Here is a 25,589-nt window from a genome sequence, read left to right as displayed (position 1 = left end):
GACAATTAGTATACACACTATACTTTTTAAATGCTAATAAGTCATATAGAGATGCTTAATCTTATTACTAGTTATCAGGGTAATACACATTAAAGTGAAATTTCATTCATCCATCAGACTGACCAAAGTTTAAATCTTGATAATATCAAGTGTTGACAGAGGGAAAAGCAGTATTCTCATACACTACCGATGGGAATGGAAATTAGTTCAGCCATCCTGGAGGACAATTTGGAAGTGTCTATTAAAATTAAAAATGAACAGAACTTATGATTCAGCACCCACTTCTCAATATTTACTCTTTTTTCTTTTTTTTCCTTTTTGTCTTTTTTCGTGACCGGTAATGGGATCGCAACCCTCGGTGTTGTGCCCGCACCGCGCTCAACCAGTGAGCGGACCAGTCTCTATATGGGATCCGAACCCTCGGCGGGAGCGCCGCACTCTACCAAGTGCGCCACCGGGCCGGCTCCTCAATATTTACTCTTGAAAAACTCATACAAATTTGCAGAAACATACAACTGGAACACCACTTGTAACAACAACAAAAAAACAGAAGTAACCTAAATGTTTTATAACAGAAAAACTGCCAAAAAGCCACTCTATGAAAGAACACACAGCAGATTAAAAGAACACAATAGACCAATACTTATTAACAAGAAAAGTTCTCCAAAACATAACCTGGAATTTAAAAGGTTGCAAAATGTGGACCTTATGAAAAACATGTTCACATTTCTGTATTTTGCCCTGCCAAAAAAAGGTATGTTATCTTCAACTGGAAATATTTAATGCTCTTGGAAAAGGATAAGAATTGTTATTGTATAGATATGCTATTAAAGAAAGGTTTAAAAAAATCAACATATATAATCCAATTTGTACTGGGCTCTTTTCAGAAAAACTTGCGAGTCATCAGTTCACCATTGGGCTAAACTGAGCAGTCAAACCCAAGTTTACATTACAGGTACAAGAAATGAGTTAAATGCTCCAATTATACTTTTATCCCATGTTTGCCTGAGTTCGAACGCCAGTGTCAATCCTGGAAAAGTCAGCCATTTAGTTTCCTGGTACTGAATTAAGTACTCTAATCAAATCACAACTTTCAAGGGGCGTATTAACTAATAAAGCAGAACTAGTGCTTTTGTCTTTGAGTACAAAAGAAATCAAGCAAAATAATCCCTTTAAATTATGACAATGTAATAAATTCAAAGTAAGAGCACTGAAGGACAATAATCCACTTGGTCTTAAAAAAAAATCCTCAATAAACTGAAGAATCATAGGCGAATATGTGAAAGAAAAGTCCAGTGGTGATTCGTACACATTTAGTGAAAGGAAATGAAGAGTTGCTCTACCCCGAGTAGATACAAAGGCACAGGTTCTTAGGTTGCTGATTGAAGTGCTGAACTTAGAAAATGCTGGGGACAGAAGCAAAGATGGTTTTGGTTGTGAACTGTCACACTCAAAGCCTCAATGAATTATTAGCAATCTTTTATCACTTTGAACTGGTCGCTTCTCCTCTTCCATAAGACAGACGTTCAGGATTCAGCAGCATGGGTTCCAAGATGCGCTTGCATCAACAGCTCTCCTCAACTGTTCTTCAGTCTGGCTGCATGGTACCCCACACGGCAAAAATACCAAGACGATCACCTCATTCTGTCTTTCCAAATTTCAAAAGAAAAAAAAATTAACGCCCCCTACCCTGGTCACCCTGCATTTCCGGGGGTCACTTTTAGTTTTAGCCTCGTTCCTGGCACTCCCACACCATTACTAACTCTGCGATCACCAACTCTGACTAGGGGCTATGCCTCAAGAGCCACTTTAAAAGAGGCTGTCTCCATATATTTTACAGAACACGCCATGTACATGGTGGTGTAGGGAAACAATTTTATAACCCAGACATATTCAATAAGAAATGTCAGTGCTTTCCTACATCAAGAAGTCTGAAAGATTTTAACTCAGCAGGGTAATTCACAGCAAAAACTAATCAGCCAGGAACAATCTGTTATTTTTTAACGAGATAAACAGAAAAGATCATCTAAAACATTTCTTCTTGTCCTACCCAAATGAAGAAATACTGTACTAATACTTCAGAGACTGACTACATTAATGAAACATCAACAAGTTACAGATAAACATTTTAATTGATTAAATATATTATTTTCAAGATCTTTTTGAAATCGCACTTGTACTGTACTAGTATCAACAGCCAAAGGCAATAAAAAAGTTTAAAACCAAAAATGTTCTGACATGAACACGTGACAGGAACCGCTGCTATGTGAAGTAACATATACTGCTCCCAAGAACAATATTTTTAGGAGATAATTCACCTTAACATGTGCAAGGACAAATCTGTAATCGAAGGCTAGAAGAAATATATATTAGTGCCTGCTTCTTAAAAGTTTATTTTACATTTTAAATATTTTTCTCATTAAAAAAAAAAATAGCCGGGAAGTGCCTAACTCCGTGGTTTCTATATCATATGTACATGAGAGCTGACAAATGTTCTGGATCTAACGGTGTGGATATCTATGAGCTAGAACTACTTCTGAATCAAAATTAAAAAATATGAATTAAGCACTGCTTAGGAGAAAACAATCCAGTTTCTGAACAACTAAAAGAGAACAGAATTAGATACGTACAAAACCAAGTATTAAAATACAAATGCAACAGACAAAAAACTCAAACAGCCCATATGTAGTGAACTGTGTACTGCAGCTAATCAATGGAAACCATCCTACAAGTGACTATGAACTGAAATTTTAAAAAACTAAGTATTTCAGTAACAACATATAACAACAACATTAAGTGTATATTGCCGTCTTACCACTCTCCCTTCCGAAAACAAGAATCTCTTGAAGCCAATCACTTACACAAATTTGAGGCAATTAATCCACATTTGTTTTCAGCATGGAAAAGATTTACCTCTTCCCATTAATAAAGACATAATACAGATTAAAGCTGTAAGATTTAAGCAAGGGCATATGCATTTCCAGTTCTCTGATAAGTAATTCCAAACTGGAATCATGTAGGGTTTATGCCTCAGCAGTACCAGATCAAAAGAAAATGGTCTGTCTCTGGCAGTAATTTCCACATTAGTGCAATGTTACTCCCCATACACTGAATAATATTTAAATGATTTTATATATTTTAATCCAGTAGGTACCAATTTGAGTTTACAAAATCCCTAACTATATGCTCTGCACAAAAGTTTGAATTGAGATGCTCTATAAAGCCAAATCAAACAAAAATTAATTAATTTTATTTTGCTAGTGATAGTATGAACACCAAACGAAGACAAAGGACTGAGAGTTTGCGGAGGCTCACAAAGGAGGACGTTTGAGGTGTTCTACGTATCTTGATACTTTGTCAATTGGGGTTGAACATTCTAGTTTAAGATGATCTCAGAATATAATTATCTGTAATATAACTCTGAACTCAACAACTGCATCCAAAGTAAAAATAGTTGGGTCATTCAGGACAAGATCAAATTGACGCAATTTCTTTTTCTATTATAATTTATGAGGTCTTAAGTTTTAAAAACAGTGGCTTTCAATCAAAGCCAGCTGCACCTGATGTAGACTATTAGCGTAAGGATTTCAAATTAGAGAGCATTGTGACTATGGGCTCTCATAAAACATGTGGAGCAGGCAGTAATGGGCTAACCAGCAGCCAGGCAGGTCAACACTGGGATGTTTTATTTTGGAGACTTTACATATTTAACACATAGTTCATGTAACTTCAGCATCCACTGGTAACTCTGCTGGTCAGCACCTCTCCCTTCCGAAAACAAGAATCTCTTGAAGCCAATCACTTACACAAATTTGAGGCAATTAATCCACATTTGTTTTCAGCATGGAAAAGATTTACCTCTTCCCATTAATAAAGACATAATACAGATTAAAGCTGTAAGATTTAAGCAAGGGCATATGCATTTCCAGTTCTCTGATAAGTAATTCCAAACTGGAATCATGTAGGGTTTATGCCTCAGCAGTACCAGATCAAAAGAAAATGGTCTGTCTCTGGCAGTAATTTCCACATTAGTGCAATGTTACTCCCCATACACTGAATAATATTTAAATGATTTTATATATTTTAATCCAGTAGGTACCAATTTGAGTTTACAAAATCCCTAACTATATGCTCTGCACAAAAGTTTGAATTGAGATGCTCTATAAAGCCAAATCAAACAAAAATTAATTAATTTTATTTTGCTAGTGATAGTATGAACACCAAACGAAGACAAAGGACTGAGAGTTTGCGGAGGCTCACTAAGGAGGACGTTTGAGGTGTTCTACGTATCTTGATACTTTGTCAATTGGGGTTGAACATTCTAGTTTAAGATGATCTCAGAATATAATTATCTGTAATATAACTCTGAACTCAACAACTGCATCCAAAGTAAAAATAGTTGGGTCATTCAGGACAAGATCAAATTGACGCAATTTCTTTTTCTATTATAATTTATGAGGTCTTAAGTTTTAAAAACAGTGGCTTTCAATCAAAGCCAGCTGCACCTGATGTAGACTATTAGCGTAAGGATTTCAAATTAGAGAGCATTGTGACTATGGGCTCTCATAAAACATGTGGAGCAGGCAGTAATGGGCTAACCAGCAGCCAGGCAGGTCAACACTGGGATGTTTTATTTTGGAGACTTTACATATTTAACACATAGTTCATGTAACTTCAGCATCCACTGGTAACTCTGCTGGTCAGCACCCAAGGGCTGGATGAGTCTGAGGAATCCCTTTTGACCCCAAAGTATTAATGCTAAAGAGTCTCAGGGAAATTCTGATTCCCAAAAAGAGTTCACAAACTATCAGACCAAAATCAACAGTGTAAGCACTGACTCCAGTGCTCCACAACAGTCAAAAGAAATTTCCAAATTAAATGCCATCTTCTGCCCAACCCTAGACTCCAGATTCTGTAACAACATCTTTATCTAGTATAATAGACTCTGTAGTAGACGGATTTTGACCTCCACAAAGAGTAGGAGTTGTCAAATTTGAGGAGATAGACTCCTCTCCCTGGGTATTGGTGGCTGCCGGCATACACTTCCTCATGACAGTCCCGTCGGTACACAGGCACAATCTCATCCAGCAGAGGTTTGCTGGCATTCTTTTTGGCTTTCTCTTCACAAGTGGTGTTTTCTATGAGAAATAATGGAAACAAGTCAATGAACAGATCCTGGGAACCACATTTGAATCAAGCATTCAAACTCTATCCTTTCTTTGAGAAATTGCTTGTTAGGAATTCTCTTGAAACATTCTACAACTTATACGCATGTGAGCATGTATTCACTCGTTCCTTCATCCAAATTCCTGAGCACTGGCTATGTACCAAGCACTGTTCCGGGCTCTGGGAGCCCAGTGGTGAACACCTGGTGGTGGTAGCAGGCACCTACTTCTGGCCCCCATTTTTCTCCTTCCGTATCCATTCAATTCCTAATTCCTTCCCAATAGGAGCAATCTTGCTCATCTCTGAGTAGGATCAAGCAAAATGTTGCTCTGATGGGTCCTCCCCATTCTAGGAAGAGAAAGGTAGCTTATGAGGACTATTTCTGTCATCTTAAATATGAGGGTACTTCAAAAAGTTCATGGAAAGATTCTTATTATCTTTTAATTCTATTATTCCATGAACTTTCTGAAGTACTCTCCTATAAAGAGTAAAGTGAAAACGCCACAGTAGAGAGGCAGGCATTCAGAAACACCGTGAATGTTCAATTATTTTCATTAATAGGCAGAAAAACCAAACCAACAACAACAACAAAAAAAAAAATGGACTCTTCTTCCATTTGCAATCAAGCCAGGACTACTCATAAAATGCACATTAGGGACAAGACATGGTGGTGGCAGAGTAGCCTCCTACGGCATATGGACAAATGTACTTTATAAACTAAGTTTTCAAATGGGATGAACTTATGCTCACTCTTAGCAAACAATTCTTGGGAGCAATAAACCCTCACTGTTGTTCCTATTAACACAGAGGTTTTGATGGACTAGTTTTAGTTGCAAATCATTTTATGATTAGGAATGATACAAGGGGAGGTAATGCTATCTTCCATTTCAGGGACATATTTTAGAGCTAAGATCAAGGATACCAAGGTTCTCACCTATAGAAATGGACTCAGCCACTTTCACCAGTGTTCTTCCCAACATCAATAACCCAAAAACTATCACCAGCTAAGGGCTCAGACTAGGAAGAAATCTCCTTTTAGAAGCTCCTAGCAGGCAAGCCAGGAGGGACACATTACCTCAAGCAACTTCTCAACAGAGAATCCTTCTAAATTATTCACAAAGCTCTTTATAAGTACAGTAATTTGCACACACACACAAAACCTTCCTTCCTAGACATTGCACAGAGTCTGATTTTAATGAATCCCTGTGATGCATGAGCACGGTCAGTGCAGGGCTTAGGCCTCTGGTTGTGATGTTGCCGAGGGGCACCTGAGACAACAGAAGTCACACCTGGCTCAGCTCCCTCTCACCTCTTCTTGGTTGTTTTCACTCTTGTATTTTTACTCTCTGGTTCAGTCAGTAGTACTTATGGGCAATGCTTTACCTTGCTGGTGGTAATCAGAATAAAGACTGCTGAAAACAAAATGCCATGTAAGACAAAGCAGCTCATGCTTCCAGATTTACCAGCTCAAACCTGGCCCTGCAGCATAATGAAGCATTTCAAATCTGCTTCTGGGGTGAGAGTCGATTTGCAAGATGTACTGGAATTTCTGGGCCCCTCTGATGGTTCATGAAGATAATGGTAGAAGAATAAAAATGGTCATTGGAGCTGAACAACTGACTGATTAGTATTAAATTAAATATTAACTGGTAAACTGAATATTAAATTAAACTTAAGTTGAAGAAATGCTATGGCACACCTGCTGTGTGTTTCCATACATGACTCCAGAGGCCCCAGAGTGTGGCACGGTGTGATAATGACTGAACAACCACATACCTCAAAAGTTGACTGAACTTTTAAATTTTAAGATCACTCCATGCACTTCCAACAATACCTCTCTAAATGTATCACAATACAATCCTTATGAAACATTACCAGTCCTCTTCAAGAACAAGCAGTCTGTTTACAAGTCACCTGAAAGGTCAGTTAGTTCCTGCTACAGTTTGAATGTCCCCCCAGAACTCACTGAAGCTTGATCCCCAATGTAACAGTGTTAGGAAGGTGGGAAATCCGATTATGGCATTTGATTGGATCCTGAGGACTATGCCCTTATGAACAGATTAATCCAGTCAAGAGTAATGGGTTGTCAGGGAGTAGACTAGGGGCTTTATAAGGAGAACAAGTGAGCACATCAGTGTGCGTTCTCACCCAGCCCACATTATGTGACACCCTGCATCTCCACAAGACTGTACCAAGATGGTGGCCATCACCAGATGTGGCCCCCAGACCTTGGACTTTCCAGCCTCCAGAAGTGTTAAGAAATAAATTCTATTTCTTTATACATTACCCAGTTCCATGTATTCTGTTATAAGCAACAGAAAACGGACTAGTACAGTCCCAAAGAACTGAAACATGGTGTTCTTCCATTCTCACACTCACGACACTCCTTCCATATGACTATCAATCAAGCCAACAAATAATTTAAGTGCTTACTAGGTGTGTACAAATGCCCCAAGTTCTAACTTTTCTGTGCAACAACAAGCACTACATTTTATAACCTGTTTTCTAGACCAAAATAGTTTGGGCTGTCCTTGAAAACACCCAATTTGTCTACTTATTCAGAGAAAATTAAAAATTACACTTTAGTAAAATAGGGACTACCAAAGGGAAGAACAACTGAAATTTTTTAGGTGGGCTGTCCTGGTGAGTTTCAGTATTTACATAAAAATTCTGAGAAGAATGACCTAAAAAGCTAATATCAGAAATAAAAATTCATGTTTAGGGCCCACTCTCCTACAAGAGGTAAGCCTTTCTCACAACCTTTTTGGCTCAATGCCCTGCTAATGAAGAGCTTGTTCCCTTCATCCGGAAGCCTAAGAATGGCTGACAGGAAGCCCCTGGGGACCTGAAGATAGCTGGCTGTGGGCCCACCAACCAGACCAGCAACAGAGCCGGCTGTGGGCCCACCAACCAGACCAGCAACAGAGCCAGCTGTGGGCCAGACCTGCCCCGCCCCCGCCAACATCTTAGAATGTACTTATTAAAAAAAAAAGAATGGCTGACATCTGAGCTGTGTACCATCTGTGCGAACACACAACCCAGCAGATACTGAATACAGACCAATGGCTCTACCTTCCTCCTCCTCGTCGTCGTCACTGGACTCACTGACATGCACGCTGACAGCAGTGTTTGGAGAGTCTGTCCATTCAAAATACACCCCAAACCCAATGTCATAATTGTCTGTTGCAAATTCCCAAAAGAGATACGATCCTTCTTCGTGAGTGGGTACTCGAACGGTGACCACTTCTCCTCTGCCCACTGTAATCACCGAATCTGCATCCTGCCGAATCTTCTCTTTAAAGTCTTTGATCTGGGGTCGCGTCCACATGGAAGGAGCTGCTATTACTGGAAGAGATTCTAAAAACAACAGAAATTACAAAAGCTAAAGAGAAAAAGCCTTCACCGTTCAGGTGGCAACATTTGCATAGGACCACCTACCCAGTCACACTCAGGCACCAAGTGCAATATGATCTAGCTCAAACCAAGGACTTGAAGGGATATAGAAGCCTTATCGTGGAAGTCTCACCTCAAAGTCTCACCCCAGATGACTACACTTAATATCACATGTATTCAGAGGTCATCATACTACATCAAGCAACAAATGTAATCCACAATCTTATAAGTGATTTTTTTTTCAACACTCTAATTACATATGAGGATTTAAGAACAACCTTGGAAACTCTCTTAACTGTAGCCAAGGAAACATTTTAGCAAGGAAGAGAGATTGGGACCTAGGAATAAGTTACTCTTTTGGATGTGAACAAAGAAAACAGGGCTTTGACAGTCTATTTGCTGAAAAAAAAGTGTTGATCTCTGAGTATCCCAAAGCTCTAGAGGCAATTCTAAAGGAGCTCAAAGAAAAACTGAGACAAGATTAGAACCATTAAGGACTGAGAAAAGGGGATGAAGTCTTGTTACTGAGCAGTATCTACGAGCACTGGACTACTTAGATTTTCCAGTTAGTCACAGAGCCTTTGACAAAAGATTTTCTCTCATTTGAAATTACTGGCATAAACTCTTGATAAGAAAAAAGGGAGAGGTCAAGGGTTCAGACCCCTGTACCTGCTAGCAGCCAAAAGAAAAAAAAGGAAGGGGGTGTAAACCAAGGGATTTTCAAGGTCTTTTCTGAGGCTATTTTCTGTCACTTGTTCTAAAAAGACAAGGAGGATCTCTGAAATCAAATTTCTTATGAACCACACCAGCATCCCTGACTATGGTCATGTCACTGAAATGCTCTTCTATGCCTTCTTACTTAGTTAACTCCTATTCTTGCTTCAGATCTCTCAACTCAACTGTCCCTCAGGAAAGCCTCTGGCGACCTCCGACTAGGTCACACTCCTCCATCACACTCTCTCAAACTATAACGTGCCTCTCCTCTCTCTATCGTAGTACTTACCACAGCTATAATTTACATTTTATGTACGTTATTTTGCCTCACCTCTGTTTTCCAGAGCCCCTAGCTCTCAAAAAACCTTCAACCAATTGTTGAATTAATGAATGAGCTGCCCATGGAAAGCTAGTAGAGCTTTGAAAATGCTACATCATCTTCTGGGCAACATGGTACTTTAGTCTCAAAAAATACATTGTAATATACGGTAGCCAGCCTCCAAGAAGGCCCCCTGTTACCCTCATCTCCAGGTCTTCATGCACTTGTTAGGTCACCCACCACTCACAATATTTCAGGGATGGTATATGTGACCAGCAGAATACAGCAGAAGTGCTGATGTATAACTTCCAAAGTCAGGGCAGAAAAGACACTGCCACTTCAGCCTTATTCTTTTTCAGATGGTGTGTTAAAGACACTCAAGCAGCCCTATGGAGAGGCTTCATGGGGCAAGGAACTTAGGCCTCCTCCCAGCAGCCAGCACCAACCTGCCAGCCATGCAAGGGAACCATTTTGGAAGCAGATCCTCTAGTCCCAGTCAGGGCTTCACAAGACTACTGCCCCAGTCAACATCTCAACTGCAACCTGATAGACCCTGAGCCAGAACCATCCAGCTAAACTGCTCCTGAATTCCTGACCCACAGAAACTGTGCAAGATAATAAATGTTTATTGTAATTTTAACCTGCTGAATTTGGGTGTAACTTGTTATACACAGTAATAGATAACTGATATATATAATAAGACAAAAGATATATTTTGTCTTAAAAGTGTTCAAAAGAGATCTGATTAGCTCTTCTACACTATTCTAAGGGTCACCAGAAGCATCGGTTTCAGACTAAAAAGAGTGAAAAAGTGTTCAACTGCTGCAAACATGTAATTGCTCTCAAAAGCTAGTTAACCTGACTTCTTGGGTTTTGTTTTTCATGGAGTATGAATCATGACATCTGGATGGATGAACACATATGGTAAACCATACCTTTTGGTCCATTCTCCAAGGCTTCTTCTGCGGCTTCTTGTTCAAGTTCTTTTTCAGAGTTATCAGTGTGGGTTTTGGTCTGTCCATTAACTGACGTCATATCACTTGGTACAGCTGCATTCACTTTTGATGATGTAGCCAAAGAAGCCCCAGCCACTACTACTTCCTGCTGTTTCTGTAATGCTGCCTACAAGTTGAAAGAAAGTGAAGACACACTGACCAGAAAGGCTAGCCAATGGGACATTTGCAGTGGACTGCATTCTGACCTCATGCTTTTGCCCCACCAAAGAGCTGTTCAAGAAATTACTAACAATCTTTTATCAGTTTTTATCCTGTGTACAATGAATATTAGTAGTACAATATCAAACTGACACCTAAAAATGATAAAAATTAATGTGGACAAAAAACTCTAAGAATCACATTTCTGTTATCTGAGAATCACTAGAATAACCAATCAGGAAAAATTAAATTAGGTAGAAAATAATCAACCTAAAATAAAACTACTAAAGGCAAAAATTGAACACAGTAACATGTATTCTTAAAATTGAAGAAAATCCTTATAAAATTCAATACATAGAATTTGTCACTTTATATGATCATGATTAAAATGTGTATATTCATATGTACGAAATTAAAAATATCCTCTGAGTCAAAATGGGAGAATAAAAACATCTTTAACCCAAAGAACAACTATTTTTTTTTTTTTTTTGTCCTTTTTGAGACCAGTCGCACCGCACTCAGCCAGTGAGTGCACCAGTCATCCCTATATAGGATCCGAACCTGTGGCGGGAGCACTGCTGTGCTCCCAGCGCCGCATGCTCCCGAGTGCGCCACGGGCACGGCCCAAAGAACAACTATTTGGGACAGTCCTTTTCTGAGTCAAGATGGACAGATATTATTTGAAATACCTAAGTATTACTTAAGTAACTTTGGGGGGAACTTTAAATTGGATTTTAACATACATATATAAAAGTGCACAAATCATAAATTATACAGCTTGATCAATTTTCATAAATCAAACATGTCCATGTAACCAACACCCAGAGCAAGATACCTGCATCCTAGAATCCTCCCTAATACCCCTTTTCCTGGAACCTCCCCCCAAGGCTAACAAACTATTCTGACTTATAATACTACAGACTTGCTTTGCCTGTTTTTGAACTTTATATAAATGGATTGTATAGTATAAGCTGTTTTTTTTTGTTGTTGTTGTTTTTTTTTAAAGATGACCGGTAAGGGGATCTTAACCCTTGACTTGGTGTTGTCAGCACCACGCTCAGCCAGTGAGCAAACTGGCCATCCCTATATGGGATCCGAACCCAGGGCCTTGGTGTTATCAGCACCGCACTCTACCAAGTGAGCCACAGGCCGGCCCTAAGCTGTTTTTTTATATCTGGCTTCTTTCACTCAACATCACTTTTGTAAGACTCATCTATAGGGTCATAAGTAATTGTATTTTGTTGTTTACATTGCTATAGGATATTCCATCGTGAAAATATAAAATTTATTTATCCATTCTACTATTGATGAGCATTTTGGCATATTAATAACGTTTTAATCTAAAACACTAAGTCAAGCATACGTTCACTGCAGGAAAAAAAATGTATATATACATATGTATATGGGAAAAAGTCATTCTAATCCTATGGTTTAGGGATAATGACATACTTGGCACATCTGTGAACACGTTTCATTTAATACATCATTTATAAGGCAATTACTTTTTTTTTTTTTGGCGGATGGTCAGTATAGAGATCCAAACCCATGACCTTGGGGTTATAAGGCTGCGCTCTAACCAACTAAGCTAACCGGCCAGCCAAGCCAATTACTTAAACGAACAGCTACACTTCTCTCTGTTGCTAGTGCAGGCTAGTAACACACCTAAGATTTTTTTTTTTTCCTTTTTGTCTTTTTTTGGTGACCGGTAACGGGACCGCAACCCTCGGTGTTGCGCCCATACCACAACAGGCAACGGGATCACAACCTTCGGTGTCGTGCCCGCACCGCGCTCAACCAGTGAGCGGACCGGTCTCTATATGGGATCCGAACCCTCGGCGGGAGCGCCACCGCACTCCCAAGCACCGCACTCTACGGAGTGCGCCACTGGGCCGGCCCCACACCTAAGATTTTAAAATACCTTCTTCCAAGGCCTAAATTCTAATTTCTATATTAGTTTTCTAGGAGTACCAGTTTCCAGAAAAAATGCACACAACCAAAACAAGTCAGCACGCTCAGAAACATTCACTGCATGACAGGAAAGCAAAAAAAAAAAAAAAAAGCATTTTTGCTGATGATCAATAGTCCCAGCTCAAATGGTCCCTTCTCCACTAGGCCTTTCTTGAAACTAGGGGAATGAACAACTCCCTTCTCTGGGATACCACTGCCCATGAATATATATCTATTACATATAACAGATTGTTAATTATTTATTTACATAGTCTCTCTTCTATACTTTAGAAGTTTTAAAAAGCACAGAAAGGTACAGGAACAATGTAACAAACACCCACACATGTAACTACACCCCAAAATTAACAAGTATTCCCATTATCATTTTGCTCAGTATTTATATAAAACTTAATACTTTATAGGGCTGAAGTTCCCTCTGTTCCTTCCCTAGTCCCTATCCTTCTCTCTTCCAGAGGCAACCAATTGATTTGATAAACTGAGTTTGATCATTCTAATCGCAATTATGGCTTTCTACATCCATTTCAAAGATTCTTGGTTTTGCTCTACTCTACTTTCTTCTCATTAAGTGAAAGAACCTATAAACAGGACAGTGTTTATGAGCTATCCATTAAAAAATTATCTGAATGTCTATCAAAGAAGCAGAAAGAGGGAAGTGAAACGCTAAAGTAGAAACAGGCTTTAGAGGGCAGAGAAGAAATCCCTCAAAAATACCACTAATTATCTTGAATAAACACTGGTTTGTCATCTTCCTCCTATTAAGGATTATACAAAACCTGCAGTGCTTTTTACCTTCACCCTGATGCTGAAGACTCAGGGGGAAAGGTACTATAGGTAAGAATACATATTTTCAAGGAATTTAAAGAATTTGGGAAAAAACAACACAGGATTACATCATGTAATAAGAAATGCTGAATAACTATACTGTCCTATATTTGGGGGTAGGGAGTTTGAGGAAGAATAACAATGTATTGTCGCAAGCACTGCTAGCTACAGTGCCTAACATAAAAGTCAAGGCAGACACGATGTAGCTCTGCAGAAGTAGCCTATGGCCTTAGGGCAGGGAGTCCTCCCACTGGAAGCTCTGACAGTGCACTGCCTAAAGGACGCCCTTGAACTAAGGCTAGTTACCCAGGTCCTCACAGTTCCAGGACAACTATTAAGGTCTATGCCAAACTCATTGTAACGACACTCAGTCCACACAACTCTCAAATACCTTTATGACAGTATAACAAACAAAATAACATTTGTTGTTTCAATAGCAAATTACTCTCGTAATTGCCAGTGCAATGCTAGTCTTCCTAAAAAATCACCTAAAAGTTAATTTTATACCTTAGCAGCTAACTAATGCAAAATTCATTGGCAACTGTTAAAAAAAGAACTTGGGTTCCAATGAAACTAAAAACCCTCTCTAAGGCTGAATTCTGGGGTTGTCTATCGTACCTGTTGCTGTGCAAGCTGGACTTGGTACAACTGCTGCATATACTGCTGATAGTGCTGCTCCTGCAACTGGCGGATGAGAATTTGCTGTTGTTCGTAGTTCCCTGGATACTGCTGGGCCGCGTACTGCTGGAACTGCACGGCAGTCTGCGAGTTTAAAGCTGCCATTATCTGCTGCCTAAAAACATTAAAAAATATATACTAGTCTGACTACAGGAGATTGTTCACGACAAAATAAAATGTCCTTGTTATTTAGTTTTTAACTCTTAAAAATGACTAAGCTAGTAATGTATACCAATCAGCATGTGTCCCAAGCCCAGAAAAAAGATCGAATAAAATAAACCTGGCCTCTAATTTTTTACTTAGCTTTCTCAAAAAAACTCAGAATGGAGAATAATAAGCATATCATCATGACCACCATCACCACCACATGCTAATATTTACTGTGCCCTTACTATGTGCCATGCAGTGTTGACAGCACTTCCATGTAACCCATTTAGTCCTCACAACAACCCTTTGAGGTTCATAAGGTTCAGCAACTTGCTAGTAGATGCCAGAGCCAGGACTCAAATCCAGGCAGTCTGGCTCCAGAGCTCTCCCAATGAACCATGATACTATACAATGATGGACTGTCACGTAAGGCAGAGATGAGGTATTTAACTGTTGGCTACAGCTTCTCTACCTAAATACATGAAAAACAGTAAGAGGCAGAAGAATAGCTAAAAGGTGTTACAGGTGGCCCTGGTGAGTATAAATAAAAGCCAGTGAAAATTTGAGGGTCCACAGCTTTTATTTTAAAGTCTGCCTTAAAGAGAAAACACTGAAATGACTAGACGTATGTGGTTTGGAACTACTAATTTCTATATACTATTACAATTCTCTTTTATTTTCTTTCATAGAGAATCCACATACCTCTTAACTCAGTTATGCTACCAACTTAACAAAGACTTCAAAGCTATCTATTAATAGATAACAAAGCAAAATCTCACAGACTTCTAAATACAGCACAACGCTGGGTCCACCAAGGGCACCCCCCACACCAAAAGAACATTCAGTAGAATGAGGCCCTAGATCAGTTTGAGGCTAGAACTGAAGCTTTTTCTGCAGACACCCAGAAATAATGAGAACTCAATGGACCCACATGTTCTCTGGTTTAACCTGCATGCCATGCCAGCCTAGAACGCTAGGCTTTCTTTCCAGCATTTTATTGGTGTTAATCACTTCCTCTTTGTACCCACAGCTCCCTCTTGAAGAACCAGTTCCTTCTGAGATAGCTGTTCTCGCAGCCCTTACTGAAAGAAGTAGTTTCAGCCTCCAAGTCCTGGACTAGGGACGAACACCTGACATAGACTGGCCAACTAGATCCTCTGTCCTAGGAATTTGTAACTGGGTCTCACAGACTTCAGCCAGTCTCTGTTGGATGCATGGAAACATACACCACACAAATCCAGGCTGGGACAGCCTTGCATATGCCAAAGCAGACAGTGACAATTTGCAGAGAGGAGAACGAAGCAGAGACATAAGCTGGGAGAAGAAAAGGCAAGAGATCACGTGGACTCACAGACAGAAAACAACTGACCGACCTCAACTCCTGCTTCTAGTCCCTGGGTTCTGAAAGCTAATCCCAAATCCTTCTAATACATTCCTCTTTTTGCAACCAACTGATGCTTAAGGCAAGGCCCTCTTTAGTAACAGATCACTGGTAAAAATGGCAAGTAGCTAATACTGGTCTACCTCCTAGTCATACAAATCACAGAATTATTCTAAGGCATGCAATGGTAAAAACTCAAGTCACAACAGTGTAGTAGGCCATTTATCATTTTAAAATAAAAGCCACACAACAAACTTACTTTTGCTGCTCCAACCGAAGCCTTTCTTCTTCTATTCGTCGCCTCTCTTCTTCCTCCCGTCGCAGCCTTTCCTCCTCCTCTTTCCTACGTCTCTCCTCCTCCTTTTGCAGACGTTCTCTTTCTTCCTCTTCACGCCGCCTTCGCTCCTCCTCCTCCTTCCTACAAGGTAAAGGACAGAGAAAATGATCTCTATACAATGACTCCTGTTCAAAAATAACAACACTCCATACCCCAGCGAAAAGTGACACAACCTTTTTAGAGAAAAATGTGGCAATATGCATCAAAATTTGAAATGCGCACTTCATGGTAGAAAGTTATCATATGGAGTCAATCTCACAATATACAAGATCACATCAAGAATAATTACTGTTGCACAACAATAAAAAAGGGTGTCAATTAATAAGACAGTACTTAAATCTTTATGATATACCTATACCCTGAAGGATCCCCTCTATGCTCACAGCACTAGAAGCTTTTCCTTCATAATACTTGCTGTAGCTGCAACTAAATTTGTGTGATAAATTAAGCAATACACCTGCCTTACCCATTAAAGCATATGCTCCACAGGGCAGAGTCTGCCTACCTCCCACCACTACGTCCTCAGGGCTTAGCACAGTGCTGGAAAGAACAAGCACTCAATAAACGGGTGTGGAAATGAAAAATCCACCCCAAAATGCCATGTAGCCACAAAAAAAGGGGTAGAACTACATGGCCTAATAAGTAAAGACATTTAATACATTTGTTTAATTAAAAAAGCAGGTAAATACATAGAAGAAGGTCTGGAAGGATACACCCTAAATTTGTCAGTTACCACATATAGAAAAGAGAGTAAAATTAAAAGAAAGGTGAGAAGGACGATTTTCAGTTTGTGCTTCACATATTGGCATAAATGGAAAATCATTTATGGGCCAGCCCGGTAGCGCACTGCTACAGTGCACCGCTTGGGAGTGCGGCGGCGCTCCCGCCGAGGGTTCGGATCCCACATACAGACCGGTTCCCGCTCACTGGCTGAGCGAGGTGTGGGAGCAACACCGAGGGTTGCATCCCGTTGCCGGTCCTGGCCCGGTACGGGCGCGACACTGAGGGCTGCAATCCGTTGCTGGACACGAAAAAAGAAAAAAAAAAAAAAGAAGAAAATCATTTATATTGCATGTATTTGTGTAATATTTCTGTAATTCTAAACATTTAAAAAGCTTTTAATTTTAAAAAGAACAGTTGGACTTCTGGGTGCAGCCCTTTCCAGCTCTTGCCTACCCTACAAGATCCTTTCCAAAAAGAACAGATTGTCGCACTAGGAACATACTCCTTATGGGTCTAAGAGTGGTGTGGAGTACGAGGAGATTGCACACAGGAAAAAGGGAAGATTTCCAAGGATTCTCCAGAGAAGACACCATTTCTTGGTCCTCCCATGGGATCTGTCTGGGTTACCCTACTTTCACCCCACAAACTCCTGTAAGTGATTAACAACATACCTGAGACACAGCCAAGGCTCAAAATACAGCAATAATACATGACCTACTTTTAATGTGTCACAGCTGGAACAGAGCAGGAAGTTCCATAGATGAGAGCTTAAGCTTCAGGATGGATGAAATCTAGTCTTAAAACTCTTTTTTTTTTTTTCCTTTTTGTCTTTTTTCGTGTCTGGCAACAGATCGCAACCCTCAGTGTCGCGCCCGTCCCCCCCCCCCCCCCCCCCCCGGATCGCAAACCTCGGTGCTGCGCCCACACCTCGCTCAGCCAGTGAGCGGGAACCGGTCTGTATGTGGGATCCGAACCCTCGGCGGGAGCGCTGCCACGCTCCCAAGCAGCGCACTGTAGCAGTGCGCCACCGGGCCGGCCCTAGTCTTAAAACTCTTTAAAAAGAATTCTATATGGACTTCATGACAGAAGTATATTTTTAAAAGGAAAATTGCAGTTCCATATGCTAAGATGAATAGTAGTAGTAACTTTTGACGATGTTTAAGAGAAATATGAGTATTTATCATTAAAATAAGAACTTAAAAAAGCAATGTATACATACTTCCAAAGACATTATAGCTACAACATATTGTCCAACATCACTACACAATGGATTGTAGCATATAAATCAATTTTCCAGTTAAAGGAACCTCATTCCATTCTTATAAGAATCAAAACTTTTCCTATGGATAACAAAAAAAAAAATCTTCCTTTGGATAACTATCTTCTGAAAATGTAACTAGGCTGTTTCCTCTCCTCTTAAACAGGAATACATTATATCTAGTGCTCTGTCTCTTGATGACTGAGGGGTTATAACTACAAACAAAAATTGTACTATGGGGCCAGCCGGTTAGGTCACTCGGTTAAAGTGGTGCTGATAACACCAAGGTCAAGGGTTCAGCCAGCCACAAACAACAACAAAAATTGTACTTTGTCATAATATTGTGATGAAGAAGTTTACCTTCATAATAAATGACCCTTTACTGCCATACTTTTAAAATTCTTGTGTCTATTTTTCATGGTTTCTATCTTCTCCCTATCAGGCTATTTCTTTCTTCTAGTCTGTTATTTCTAATCTAGCTTGAGGTAGAAAACACTTGTTTTAGAAACAAGTGTTCCTAAAGTATAATATAATCTGAGGAAAAACTGTCTTTGGAGCATTGTTTTCATTACCTAGAAATTTACATAGTCAAAGTTGCTGGAAACCTCGAGATAAATAAGGTGCTAACTGTAATTCTAATTCACATTTACAACAGAGAATCCCATAAACAGTACATTCAGCAGCAGCCCCTCCAAACCATGGAAATAATTAATAAGCCATCTTGTAGCCAAAGCCAATATGAGCATCTACACAAGGACTACCACGTAGCACAGCTGATAACCATGAAATGGAGCATGAATATACCAGAAGCTCAAGGGACACACCAGCAGAGCAGCAAGAGGACAGGGAAGAGGGAGTGGTCAAGTTTACGGTGGAGCTTGTTCAAAAACAGTGTAGTAAGACAAAAGATATGCTGCCATGATGGATGGACCCTCAAAACTCATAATATAAATAACTGTTCACATTAGGAAGTTTGAATAATTGCCTTAAGAAGTGGGGACTCACGGGAAGACACCTGATCTAGAACAGATACTCCATAAAGCAAGAGCATCAGTCTACTGGGCTACACACGGGGGTAAAGTGTTCCGTGCCCTCAAGCTTCACCTTTTTTTTTCTTGCTCTTCCTTTTCTATTTTGTGGGATGCAACATACGTTGAAAACAGATGGCAACACCTATTCAGGAGTTTGACAAACTCTACCATGGCATCCTCTTTAGACATGTTCCCCAGGGCTGCCCATTCTCTCCTGTAAGGAATAACAAGAAAAGTTACCTCCCCTTCTCAATAAACAAGAGTTTGATTTAATTTAAACTAAATACAAACAATTCTCAATTATAACTAAAATAAAGAATGTTTCTACTAAAAGCAAAAGGCTCACAACTTCACGTTTCAACAGGCATGTACTGACTTACTAAATACACCACATACAATCCGAACTTAATTTAACTGCACTGGTAATTCCTATATAGCAAAAGGATATCAATGTTGTATTTTCCTTACATCATATGTGCCTTTTTGTCACAACTCTCTATATGTCCCAAAAAGGGAATCAATTACTATATATTTTAAATGGCTGCTTTTTGCTGTTATTTAGGAAGAATCACATGAAGTTGCACTTGTCTTATGTTCACAATCAGATGAGTAAACTTCTTCCACAATATTTAGCCATAAACATCTCCAAGCCAAAAACAGATAGAAATGTGAAGACTCCAGAAGCTGCAAGCAAAAATGTTTGTTTCAGTTCTCATTTAAGCTAATGAGCCAGCTATTTACATCTTAACCCAGTCACACTGTACTCTTTTCCAACATTATTCTCATTAAATTCACTACACAATAAAACACTATTACCTCCTGTCATTTCCCAACACATCAAAGAATCCAACCTCAGGACAAGTGTCTGGATTATATGGGCCCATAAGAACCTGCTTATGCAGTGCCACAAGCTTCAGTTTTTCTTCGTAAGTTGGATGGAACGCTTTGCCATCTTTTTCTATAAGACAAAGAAATACAAAGAAAATAATTAGCACTAGCAAAATACATGATTTTCAGGATTATATACTGAAGCTTTGCTAGAAGATATATTACAAACTGCCTGTGATGGATATAAACATAATTATAATGAGATTTTTACTTCAATTACTAAATGTTAATAGTCAGAGCTTAAGACAACAACCCTTTATGCTGAATTATATATTTTTAAATGAAGCCAACTACCAATATTCATGTTAAAGCTACTTGAGAAACCCATCTGTCAAGCTGCAGTCAGGCACACATACACAAGTTTACCAACTGACACCTTTTACACATATTAAAAACAACATGCAACATTTTTAAAAATAGTTAAAAAAAATAATTTTATATTCATCACTTGTAATATAATCATGCATAACAGATTACATATACTTTGAAAGACTGTATTCAAAATGTATCCACCCCACTGAGGCAGTATATTGTGGTAAAAGAGGTTTTGGAAATAGACAGCTGGGTAATAAATCTCATCTCAGTAACTTCCTAGTTGTGGGACTATTTAACCTCACAGTTTATTCATCAGTAAAGTGGGGGTTACACAGCTACTTCAGAAGTAATAGGATATTATAATTAATAGTAACTATTAGATTCTTTGCCTTCCTTCATATTATGGTTGGCACTGGCAGGTTTCCTTCCATATGGGCAATTAAGAGTGAAGCCAGTTTGACCTGTAAAGACTTAACTACCACCAACATTCAAAAGCTGTATGAAACTGGGTGCTGGTAAAATGTGAAATCCTTAGAGAATGGTTTTGCTTCTTTGATAAATGGTAGCATTAATTATTGGTTGAGTCCAATGAGAACAACAAACTACCAATTTTTTTTTTTAAAAAGGGTAGAAAATAGTATATACTCCCTACAAGTTTCATCCATGTATATAGTAGTGACCAAAATAAAATCACTAATGAGTTAGAAGAATATGGGTTAAAAGATATAACACGAAATTCAGAAAAGAAAAAAATACAGACACTGCCAATAAATATCCAAAAATATATTCAAACTTACTAGTCAAGGAAATAGAAAGTGAAACCACTAGATTCCACGACCCCCTCCTCCCATCAGATGACTGGTAAGGGGATCTTAACCCCTGACTTGGTGTTGTCAGCATCACGTTCTCCCAAGTGAGCTGACCGGCCATCCCTATATAGGGATCCGAACCGTTGGCCTCGGTGTTGTCAGAACCACACTCTCCCAAGTGAGCCAAGGGCCAGCCCTCCCATCAGATCAAAAAAAAAGGTGGGAAGAATGTAACAGGTACCCACTCTCATATACTAATGTTGAAAGTATAAATTGTTATTTATATTTATCTTGGAGGACAATTTGGCAATATATTTCAGAATTATAAATGTGCATGCCCTATGATCCAGTAATTCTAATTCTCATTATCTGTTCTTGATAAGCACTCCCAAATATATAGAAGGAGGTGAATACGAGGACATTCATTATAGCACTGTTTTCTTGTTACTGGAAATGACTTAAAAGGTCATCAACAAGGGAACAGCAAAATAATGTGGTAAATTCAGATTGTTGTATACATAAAGCAATTATAGGAAATACTGTTAAGTGAAAAAAGCAAGCTGCAGAAAAGTACATAAAATCAATTCTAAGCAACCCCACCCCCCCAGACATACATTTTAACATCTCTAAAATCAGATTAGGTTTTACAATCTATGGTATTTTACAATTATAAACAGCAGTTTTTCTTTTTTTAATGGCACATTAAGATAATACTCTTCGAAGTGATGAAATACAGCACATTAAATATACCCACATATATATAGTCTACAGGCACATTTATATGAATGTAAACGTAAAGAGAAAGATCTAGAAGGAGTCACACTAAATGAGAAAGAGGGAGAAGGCTAGGATTAGAAGTGGCCACCAAAGAGAATTTAAGCCTTACTTGCAACATTTTTTTTTTTTTTAAAGAGAGCCGGTAAGGGGATTTTAACCATTGGCTTGGTGTTGTCAGCAACACGCTCAGCCAGTGAGCGAACCGGCTATCCCTATACAGGGATCTGAACCCATGGCCTTCGTGTTATCAGCACCGCACTCTCCCGAGCGAGCCATGGGCCTACCTGCAACATTTTAAGGAAAATGGAAGGGTAAGCTAAACGAGAGAGGCACTACTTCTAGAGAAGTGATGGGTAAACTGGGGAGGGGTTTGAAGAGGAGTTTTCCCACTTATAAAGAACAAACTCAAACAATACTTGGAAAAATATTTTTTAAAAAACAGAACTGTGGCACTGACCTTATTTAATAAAAATCAAAACAACTCAGTAACCTGTGGACCTGCCATATATGTCTTTGAGCAGACAAAATCACAATACAATAAGCACCAAGAGCAGGAACTTCCTCTAAAACTCTTAGAATAGGATTATCATAGTTTTATGTTTACCAACTAAAAGGCAATTCTCGTTTCAAAATCCAACTCTCAGAATGCTATTTCAATGATGAACATTATGTAAATTTTTTTATATCCATTCAACTTAAAAATATTCATTGAGTTTGTGTGCAAATCATTGTGTCAGGTGTTAGGAATTCATTGACCTCATGGAACTTGCAAACTACTGAGCTCAATTAAAAATTTGTAATTTGGCAATACAGTAAATGATTGTTTCTCGGTACCTATTTAAAGTAATATACATACTGCAAACAAATTATAATAAAATTATACTGAGATAAAGGAACAGTGATTTTAGAGTTTATTCTGACTTAGAAAAAAAATAAAGGTAATGAAGTAGACTTGTTCCAACTCCTTCAGTTAGGCCAGTAGTTGTGCCTACCTAGTGTATAATAAAAATAAAGCAAAAGGGATTAAGAGTTTATAAAACCAAAATACACCTTTACATTATCGGTTATGTTAAAAACCAACAAGCTTAAAAGACCTGCTCTTCTTTTCATTCTCTTCCCAGTGAAAGCTTATCATAGCAAGAAAAATGTTCACTGTTGCATTATTTAAAATTAAAAAACAGAAAAAAGCCTATTGGACAATAACGCTTTGCTTAAATTACAGTAATACACTGAACAGATTATATAGCTATTAAAATGACAATTGTAAGGCCTTTTATGAGGCTAATTTTAAGGCATATCGGAGAACAGATATATGTCACATTAATTAAAATAAGGAAAATAGAAAATTATATGTTTACAATTATGTAAAAATGCCTGAAATATGACCAAACGCCCAAAGAGAATGTAGAAAGAAAATTTTAATAATTTGAATAACTGGTTACACTTACGGTTCCTTTTTTTTTCCTCTAACTTTTCAACATCTATTTTAATTCTTATATTTATATTGTGGTAAATAATGTCAATCATAAATAGAAAGACCAGACAGAGAGAGAGAGAGAGAGAGAGAGAGAGAGAGATCCTCTAAAGTTCAGCTGAGCATGGTGTCCATGCAATCACTTCATTAGTGCACATTTAATTATCCATCCATGAAAATAAGCCCATCTTAACCATCCACGTATCTGTATAAACCTAAGAGGTATCTGTATAATAGTTTCAGAGGCTAGCAAGTCCAAAGTCCAGGTAACAGATCTGGTGAGGGCCTTCTTTGTTGGTGGCTTAGCATCACAGGGTGTCACATGGTGAAGACGGCAGAGCAGAGAGAGCTCTTACAGATATATATATATATTTTTAAGTGTGATTAAGATTTTTCTTACAAAATTAGCTAGCTAGAACTCCATATTCTAAGATACTGGTTTATTAAAATATGTAAAGCAATAGTGGCTACTATCTATACTTATACTACTTACCAAAAAGTTTTTCTCCATTTTAAAAGTGCCCATACCATCCTTTACTATCTACCTTAATTTTAGATACATTAATCTATGTATTATGCTATTAAGTCACAGATAATTATTAGAGAAACACAGCCCAGAACAATTTCCTTCCGACTTTCACTAAATGATGATTATTTGAAAAACAGCTCCAAATTTAGATGCAAGCCTGCTAGTTGAAAGATTGTTCAGGTTTTTGTTTTACAAAATAAGAAAGGAATCAATCTACATCATTCTGTCTTGAATCTTTTTTTTTTTTTTTTTATAAGATGACTGGTAAGGGGGTCTTAACCCTTGACTTGGTGTTGTCAGCACCATGCTCTCCCAAGTGAGCTAACTGGCCATCCCTTTATACAGATCCGAACCCATGGCCTTGGTGCTATCAGCACCACACTCTCCCAAGTGAGCCAAGGGCCGGCCCCTGTCTTGAATCTTACATGCTGATGATGATTCAAGAAAGAAAAAAAAAAAGGTGTGGCGAACCTGAGAAACAGTGGGGGTAGAGTGTTTTTTCCTTTTTTTTTTTTTAAGTATGAATTCTATAAAATTGGTTGCTTTGACTTAAACAAATGTCAATAAAGACAAAATCAGATGGAAACTTTATTCACTGGAAGATCAAATGCTTTTCTAATTAGTCATGTAATACAGCAATTTTCAAACACGCACACATAAATTTTTTTTTTAATTTGTTTTTTTCCTAAAATCCTGGTTTCACACACACACAAATTCTTTTTTGTTGCAGGGAAATGATTTGAATCTAAGGGATAGGGCTCATGGGCATGAAAAAAAATTTTAATCTATCACTACTATTAAGTTATTTGTGAAATACTGCCACTTATGTTTTACTAATGGAGGGGGGGTCCATTTCCTAATAGATAATAAACTTGCTTCTTTATTTCAAGCATTTGATGCAGGGGACTATGGAAGTAAGTAAACAAGGAAACTGTACCCATGATTTAGCAAGGTGTCAGTCTAACCCTGAGTACTAAAAAGTGACTCATCAGTAGGCAGGGTAAATTTCAGGATTTTGAAATGTTACTTTAATGTTTGTTCTTTTTATGCCTGACAGGATTAAGAACATGCTGTATATCAAAAAAAGTATTTTTAGGGCAGGCCGGTTAGCTCACTTGGTTACAGCGTGGTGCTGATAACATCAAGGGCAAGGGTTCTGATCCCTTTATTGGCCAGCTGATAAAAAACAAACAACACAAAAAGTATTTTTGAAAAGAAGAATGTGTTTCCAGTTTTAGTCCTGGTCAAGCAGTCAAACAGATTTGTTCACTACCATGAACCCCAGCGCTCAGCACCATGCTTTGTTCACAGGCACCTGCCACCAAAACCAGATCCAGCAAACCACACTAAAGAAACTGACTTCATGGGTCAAATTCTGTGAGAATGAGCAAAACAGTACATCCATTCTTTTTTTTTTTTTTTTTTTTTTAATTTTGTTTTTTTTTTTTGGTTTTTTTCAGGTTTAAATTTTTTTTTTTTTTTTTTTATTTTGTTGATATACAGGGTGGTTGACTATTATGGCCCATCACACCGAAACCTCCCTCCCTCCTCCCTCTCCCCCCTCCCACCCAACAATGTCCTTTCCGTTTGTTTGTTCTAACAACTTCAAAGGATTGTAGTTGTTATATCTTCTCCCCCACCCCCGCCCCCGGTTATTTTGTGTGTGTGAGTGAATTTATTTATTTATTTTTAGCTCCCACCAATAA

General features: G+C 38.6%; 1 protein-coding gene and 2 pseudogenes across 2 annotated transcripts in view; all 3 read right to left on the bottom strand.

Moving 5' to 3' along the window:
- Positions 1 to 2,113: 2,113 nt before the first annotated feature.
- On the bottom strand, positions 2,114 to 3,723 carry LOC103597002 (annotated as a pseudogene).
- A 79-nt stretch (positions 3,724 to 3,802) lies between these two features.
- On the bottom strand, positions 3,803 to 4,885 carry LOC103597000 (annotated as a pseudogene).
- ACBD3 (acyl-CoA binding domain containing 3) overlaps positions 4,609 to 25,589 on the bottom strand; it is a 34,065-nt gene continuing 13,084 nt past the window's right edge. Inside the window, exons 2-8 of one of the 2 annotated variants that reach the window (XM_008580792.1) lie at positions 19,908 to 20,049; positions 19,165 to 19,305; positions 16,002 to 16,160; positions 14,155 to 14,329; positions 10,528 to 10,714; positions 8,239 to 8,523; positions 4,609 to 5,138 (exon numbers count right to left, since the gene is read on the bottom strand). In XM_008580792.1, coding sequence (XP_008579014.1) covers positions 4,927 to 5,138; positions 8,239 to 8,523; positions 10,528 to 10,714; positions 14,155 to 14,329; positions 16,002 to 16,160; positions 19,165 to 19,305; positions 19,908 to 19,975 — 1,227 coding nt within the window. In that variant the 5' untranslated portion in view covers positions 19,976 to 20,049 and the 3' untranslated portion in view covers positions 4,609 to 4,926. Of the gene's footprint in view, positions 5,139 to 8,238; positions 8,524 to 10,527; positions 10,715 to 14,154; positions 14,330 to 16,001; positions 16,161 to 19,164; positions 19,306 to 19,559; positions 19,564 to 19,907; positions 20,050 to 25,589 lie in introns of those variants that run through there. The other variant, XM_008580793.1, reaches the window with a different exon arrangement.

This window comes from Galeopterus variegatus, unplaced genomic scaffold, assembly GCF_000696425.1.
Source record: "Galeopterus variegatus unplaced genomic scaffold, G_variegatus-3.0.2 Scaffold2162, whole genome shotgun sequence".
NCBI lineage: Eukaryota > Metazoa > Chordata > Mammalia > Dermoptera > Cynocephalidae > Galeopterus > Galeopterus variegatus.
This window is presented reverse-complemented; position numbering and strand designations above follow the sequence as displayed.